The sequence below is a fragment of the Gekko japonicus genome, unplaced genomic scaffold (assembly GCF_001447785.1).
Source record: "Gekko japonicus isolate JY-2015 unplaced genomic scaffold, Gekko_japonicus_V1.1 scaffold4055, whole genome shotgun sequence".
NCBI lineage: Eukaryota > Metazoa > Chordata > Lepidosauria > Squamata > Gekkonidae > Gekko > Gekko japonicus.
This window is the reverse complement of record NW_015173261.1, coordinates 91,472-98,778: the sequence shown is the minus strand read 5'-3', so window position 1 is coordinate 98,778 and position 7,307 is coordinate 91,472. Positions and strand designations below refer to the sequence as shown.

Below are 7,307 nucleotides of genomic sequence, written 5' to 3'. Positions count from 1 at the left end.
AAAAAAAAAAAAAAAAATCTCCTAGAAGCCTCATTGAGGGTTCTGAAAGGAATGTGTGTTTTCCCTTAACTTAATTGGTTTTTAAACTGAATGCACAAAAATGTTTTCTACTAGACAAGTCAATTAGGATGTCCCAAGAATGAAAATGTGAGGGTATTTTCCCCAGGCATACTTTTCTATATCAAGATGGGAAGCTTTGTTCAATCAGGGTGCACTAATTATACAGGTCACCATTCACTGACATCACTACCTCTTTTTTTCAGTTGGAGTATATGGTAAAAACTGTAAATAATAATACATAGGGCACAGCAATGATTGGGATCCACTTCATGAAAACAGGTGGAATCCCATGGATCCACTCTGCTACATGTGACATTGTCCTCTGGTGCAAAGAGTCTCTGCCTTAACAACAACAAAAAAGCTATATTGTACCACCACTGCCAAAATGAATTGGCAGGATCCAACCTCATACCTTTATGTTTGGCGTAGCTTTGCAGAAAGGCCAAAATATAATTGAAAACAAAAATGCATTCCTGAAGAAGGGATCCTTTAATCCTTTATAGATGGAAGGAAGGAAGGAAGGAAGGAAGGAAGGAAGGAAGGAAACTGAGAGCCCCTTTGGTGTAGTGGTTAAGAGTGCGGACTCTAATCTGGGAGAATCAGGTTTGATTCCCCACTCCTTCACATGCAGCTGCTGGTGTGACCTTGGATCAGTCACAAGTTCTCTCAGAGCTGTTCTCTCAAAGGCAGTTCTTGAGAGAGTTATCTCAGCCCCACCTACCTCACAGGGTGTCGATCATGGGGAGGGGAAGGGAAAGGAGATTGTAAGATGCTCTGAGACTCCTTTGGGTACTGATGGGCGGAGTATAAATCCAATCTCGTTTTCTTCTTCAAAGAGAGGGAAGAGAAGGGGGGGAGGAAAAGGGGAAAAGGAACCACAGGCCTGGGTGCCTAATAGTCCTCCCGATCCTCCAGAGGCTGCAGCTTCAATTGCAGCCATGGAAGCCCCTTTCATTTGTTTGAGGGCAGCCAATAACGATCCTTGCCTTACAGTGGCCCTGCCTACTTTCTGAAAAGCTCAGCAGGTGCCAGGGGAAGTACTGGCAGGCACCATAGCATCCAGAGGCAGCATGTTGGGAATCCTGCATGCAGGGACCATGGCATGCAGGAAGTCCCAGGTTCAATCTCTGGCATCTCCAGTGAAAAGGACCAGGCAGGAGGTGATGGGAAAGACCTTCGCCTGAGACCCTGGAGAGCTGTAAAGAGAGGCTGTGGCTCAGTGGAAGAGCCTCTGCCTGGCATGCAGGAGGTCCCGGGTTCAATCCCCGGCATCTCCAGTTCAAAGGAATGGGCAGGAGGTGATGGGAAAGACCTCCGCCTGAGACCCTGCAGAGCTGTAAAGAGGGGCTGTGACTCAGTGGAAGAGCCTCTGCCTGGCATGCAGGAGGTCCCAGGTTCAATCCCCGGCATCTTCAGTTAAAAAAAACCTCAGCCTGAGACCCTGGAGAGCTGTAAAGAGGGGCTGTGGCTCAGTGGTAGAGGATCTGCCTGGCATGCAGAAGGTCCCAGGTTCAATCCCCGGCATCTCCAGTTAAAAGACCTGATGATACTGACTTAGATGGACCAAGGGTATAGGGCAGTTTCATGTGTCTATTTATCTAGAAAATGTGTGTACCACCTTCACAGAGGAAGAAGAAGAGGAGATTGGATTTATACCCCACCCTTCACTACCCAAAGGAGTCTCAGAGCGGCTTACAAACTCCTTTCCCTTCCCCTCCCCACAAGAGACACCCTGTGAGGTAGGTGGGGCTGAGAGAGCTCTTGACAGAGACCACTCTTTATCAAGAACAGCTCTTATCAGAACTACGGCTTGCCCAAGGTCATCCAGCAGGTGCAAGTGGAGAAGGGGGGAATCAAACCCGGTTCTCCCAGATTAGAGTCCGCGCACTTAACCACGACACCAGACAGACAGAGCCTACCCTTACCTTTTCCATCTGAAACAGATAGTAATCAATGAAGTCCTGTGGCTCGTGTATCGTCTGCTGCTCCTTGTGGAGCTCTATCTCCTTCCGGGCAAAGGAAAGCACAGCCTCTGTGCAGACCAGGGTCGTCTGGTGAGGCCCCGGGAGATGTTTCATTAGCCTGGGGAGAATTTCATACAGCTGCAGATAGAAGAGGAAAGTAAAATTCAGTCACTACCATGAGAGGGTTAAGAAAATGGTTCATGCACCTTCAGGCAGATCATGAGAGGGAGGGGAGGGAGGGATGAGCCAGTCCCCAGCTCTGGTGGCCCTTTCTTACATGCCCAGGGTAATACTAATCACCACCTTGGGATTAGGAAGGAATGTTCCTCTGGGTCAGTGGGGGTTTTTTTGCCTTCCTCTGGGCATAGAACAGAGTTAGGCCTGTAGCCATGATCTCCTGGCTTGTGGGGCAAATTTCTTTCTGGTGGGGTGAAGTTCTCAGTGCAGAAAGAAAAGCCATTTAACCAATAGAAAACTGTTACCAGGATAGATCTCTAAACTGCAAGCTGTCGACTACTTTAGATGAAAGCTGCTGCAAGTTAATCGCTTCTGCCAGCCTAAGCCACAATTCTGAGAGCAAGCCGGCAGGTGGGGGTGATGACTTCTATAGTCAAGAAAGCTAACACTTAGGGAGAAAAACTCTCTTCAAGGAGACCAGTTCCTTGGCACAGAGTTAGAAGGTATCCTAGAGGTCACCTACTCCAACCCCCTTGCTCAGTGCAGAAATTAGTCAACTACAGCACGCCACTCTGTTTAAAGGAGCACATGCCTTTAAAAATGTTTTTAAATGAATAGTAGGTATAGTCTTTCTTTTCAATATTTCTGGTTCTCCAGGCATCTATTAAGTTATACTCTTCTGCTTTATATATAAAAAGGTCTTGGGTATGATCATGCCTGTTTTCTTTCTTCCATTGTGGGTTTTCCTGTCTATTTTGGGGTCAACCACTGCATTAAAATCACCAATAATGCAAAGATTTTTTCCAGACATTTGATGTTAATACTTCTTGAAGATCTCTGAAAAATGGTTCTGGATTCTGATTTGGCGCATATATGTTTACTATTACAGTCTATGTGTTTTGTTTCTTTATTTTGACCATCACTACTCTTCCATCATTTGAAGAATATATTAATTTTGGGGGAGGGGAGCAGTGAATGTCCTGTGTTGGGCAAGGGGCTGGACTAGATGACCCTTGGGATCCCTTCCAGCTCTGTACATTCTATGATTCCAATTATCCATAATCCATCATATCGGATTATGTTACACAAGAGGCCTAGTATATTCATTCCAGTTTCATTGAGAGACAGGTGGGCCTCAGAGAAGCATTGGATGACGCAGTGGAGACACATGAACAGTCTCTAGGTTGTCAATCTCCAAGTGGGGGCTGGAGCCGTCTCAAAATTACGAATGATCTCCAGATTAGAGGCAGTTTCAGAAGGTGGGCTGTAAGGCATTCTGCCGCTTAGAATGCCTTAGGGCAGGGGTCCCCAACAGTGTTCCCTCTAAGCCGAGTTAGTGTGAGCCAGCTCACAGTTTTTTAGCCCCGGGTTCACACATTTTTGTCTTCGATCAGGAAGGAGGGCTCCAGAGCAAACTCATTTATGCAGCAGCCACGACTCACGCTCACGACTTTAATGCCAGGAGCTCACAAAGTAGGATTTTTGCTCACAAGTCTCCATGGCTTAGAGGGAGCCTTGGTCCCCAACAGTCTAACCGTGGGTGCCATGGCCACTGCCAACATGTTTCCGGGGCCCACCGAGTCTTTTTCAGAAAGTGAGTGGGACCGGGTGGGGCTTTTGCCCCGCAAGACCATTGACTGGCCATTGGAGATTTGATTGGCTGTGCAGACTTTTAAAGACGTTGCTTTGGCAGCAGCTGCCACCCCAGTACAAGGAGCTTCGCTGTGTGACTGAAGGTGAGCTGCGTCGGCCATTTTGTGCCTGGGTCCACCTCCTGTGGTGGCCGTTTTGTGCCTGGGTCCACCTCCTGTGGTGGCCGTTTTGTGCCTGGGTCCACCTCCTGTGGCGGCCATTTTGTGCCTGGGTCCACCTCTTGTGGTGGCCATTTTGTGCCTGGGTCCACCTCCTGTGGTGGCCGTTTTGTGCCTGGGTCCACCTCCTGTGGCGGCCATTTTGTGGCAGCCCTTTTGTGGCTGCACCCACCACACTGTGTCAAAATTCCAAAGGTGAAAACAGGACTGGCTGTACACGGGACCAACTTTCTCAGGAGGTTGGAGAGAAGGAGGTGAAAAGTTACAGGGCTGACCATTGCCAGGGTTTCAGACAAAGGTAGATGTGGAGATGGAAATTGGATGCATCATGTTAGGAGAAGGGAGTGCCTTTTTTCTCTTCACAGCCAGAGGGGCTTGGGGTGCCATGTCAGCAAATAATGACTACCCGAAGGAGTCTCAGAGCGGCTTCTCATCTCCTTTCCCTTCCCCTCCCCACAACAGACACCCTGTGAGGTAGGTGGGGCTGAGAGAGCTCTTTGGAGAACTGCTCCTGAGAGAACAGCTCTGAGTGAATTTGTGACTGATCCAAGGTCACACCAGCAGCTGCCTGTGGCAGAGTGGGGAATCAAACCCAGTTCTCCCAGATTAGAATCCACGCTTCTAACCACTTCACCAAACTGGAGGCTCCTTCAGGTACTGAAAAGCAGGGTATAAAAATCGGCTCTTCAACTCTTCTTCTACATTTTACTTTTTTAAAAAATAAATTGAATAATCCTCATGTTACATTCAACACATTTTTCTAGGTATTGGATCCTGGTTCCAATTGCAAAGTGAACGTGCGTTTTCTTTTGATTTGAACTCAAGCAGGGGTCATTTCCTGCAGGAGCGCACAGGAGCAGAGCTCCGGCAGTAAAGAGCCCAGGGGGCGGGCACATGCAACAAGCCCCACCCCCTGCCCCCAGCAGCCCTCAGTCAGAGCAAGAAGCAGCCAGGTAAGTTGCAGAGCTCCCCCCCCGGCCCCCTGGTCCAAAACAGTCCAGTGGCACTTTTAAGACCAAGTTTTATTCAGGTACAAGCTCTCCCTCCTCTGCGAGGGCAGATCTGCACGTTCCTCCACCCCCCAATAGCTAGCAATCCAAAACAGTCCAGTGGAGCCTGAGCGGTGGGTGTTGCCTTCTGACACACTTCCGGTGATGTCAGGGGGTGTGGCATATGCAAATAAATTATGTTAATGAGTTATGCTAATGAGCTCCTGCACCTCTTTTTCTACGAAATGACCCCTATAAGTCTCCCAGATATAGTCCAGCATTCTTAACCACTACACCACACTGGCTGTACACCACACTACATAGTTATAAGCCACTGGCTTACAACGGAAGGACTCTCATTTCAGGAGTGATTGGATTGCACGCCAAAGAATATCATCAACAAGAGGAGGAGGAAGAGTTTGGGATTATACCCCATCCTTCACTTGGAGTCTCAGAGCGGCTTACAATCTTTTTCCGTTCTCTTCCCCACAACAGACACCCTGTGAGGTAGGTGGGGCTCAGAGAGCTCTTTCGAGAACTGCTCCTGAGAGAACCGCTCTGAGAGAACTTGTGACTGACCCAAGGTCACACCAGCAGCTGCATGTGGAGGCATGGGGAATCAAACCCAGTTCTCCCTGATCTCCAAGATTAGAGTGCACGCTCCTAACCACTACACCAAACGACTGCACCAGACTGAGACCCATGTAGACTAATAGCCATTAAAGGTGCAGTGCGGGGTAGAGGGAAAAGGGACTTCTAGCAAATTACTCACCCCATGAAAGAAGCTGGCCGCAAAACTCAAGCTGTACATAACCGCATTGACCAGCTTGACGAATTCTTCATCATCCACAGAAAAGCGGTGCCCGAAAGCCACCGCGCACATCACGTTGGAGACGGAATTTCTGATGAGCAACGAAGGGTCGATCGGCTGCCCTGCAAATAAAAGTTTTTGCAGCCCTATTTAGATCCATTCTGCTTTGCTGTCCTGGGGTTTCATTAGGTCAGGGAAAGGCCACTGAGGACTCCGAGGATCTCTTTTTCTAACGGAAGTCAGGTTTCTCTAATAGAAGACATCGCAAGATGTGATGGACCCACTGTGCACTGTGTTGGTCAGGCTGCACCTGGAGTCTTGTGTGTGCAGTTCTGGAGGCCTCGCTTCAAAAAGGATGTGGGCAAAACCGAGAGGGTGCAGAGGAAAGCGATGAGGAAGATCAGGGGCCTAGGAGGAAAGGCTGAGGGACTGTTGGGACCAGTGTTCCCTCTAAGCTGAGTTAGTGTGAGCTAGCTCACAGTTCTTTAGCCTCCAGCTCACACAGTTTTGTCTCCGCTCAGGACACACTAACTTATGCAGTAGCCAAATCACCTGCTCACAACTTTAATGCCGGTAGCTCACAAAGTAGAATTTTTGCTCACAGGACTCTAGAGCTTAGAGGGAACTTTGCTTGGGACTGTTAAGTTTGGAGAAGAGGAGGCTGAGGAGGCACACGATTGCTCACTTGAAGCACTTGAAGGGCTGTCCCTTAGAGGAGGGCAGGGAGCTGTTCCTCTTGGCAGCGGAGGAGAGGACTTGCAATCATGGGTCTAAATTAAAGGCGGGAAGGTCCCGGCTGGATATCAGAGAAAACCCTTTGACAGTCCGAGTTGTGCAGCAGTGGAATCAGCTGCCTCGGGAGGTGGTGAGCTCCCCCTCCCTGGCCGTCTTGAAGCATCGGCTGGACAAACACTTGTCAGCAGGGCTTTTTTTGTAGAAAAAGCCCAGCAGGAACTAATTACCATAATAGGTCATACTCAGCAGCAGGAACTGATTAGCATATTAGGCCACACCCTGACAGCACAGCTCATTCGCATATTGGGCCACAGCTGGGCCACACCCCCATGTTACCAGACATGTGCTCATCCAGCCACACCCACCTTTTGCTTCTTATTCTCTTTACCTTGTTTGTTGTCAAAACCCAGGGCCTTTTGCATGTTAGGCCACACACCCCTAATTGTAGCCAATCCTAATGCGTTTCTGCTGTTGGGTGTGGCCTATTATGCTAATGAGTTCCTGCTGGGCGTGGCCAACTTGGGAGCCAGCCGGAACTCCGTTCCTGTGTGTTCCTGCCCAAAAATAGCCCTGGTTGTCAGGGGTGCTCTAGGTTGATCCTGCATTGAGCAGGGGGTTGGACTAGATGACCTGTATGGCCCTTTTCAACTCCGTGATTCTATTATTCTACTTCCAGTTTCAGGACATACAAAGTATTCTACCTAAAACCTGCCACTATAGCTAGGATTGCCAGCTTCCAGGTGAGCCTGGAACTCATCTT

The 7,307-nt window shown here is 48.9% G+C and overlaps 1 protein-coding gene across 1 annotated transcript in view; it reads right to left on the bottom strand.

Annotated features, from left to right (window-relative positions):
• The window catches only part of LOC107120165 (cytochrome P450 2C5-like), a gene marked incomplete at its 3' end in the record, with an annotated part of 43,656 nt that overhangs the window by 10,294 nt on the left and 26,055 nt on the right, over positions 1 to 7,307 (bottom strand). The window contains exons 4-5 of the mRNA XM_015422812.1: positions 5,774 to 5,934; positions 1,986 to 2,162 (exon numbers count right to left, since the gene is read on the bottom strand). Of these exons, the coding sequence (XP_015278298.1) occupies positions 1,986 to 2,162; positions 5,774 to 5,934 (338 nt within the window). The remainder of the gene's footprint in view (positions 1 to 1,985; positions 2,163 to 5,773; positions 5,935 to 7,307) is intronic.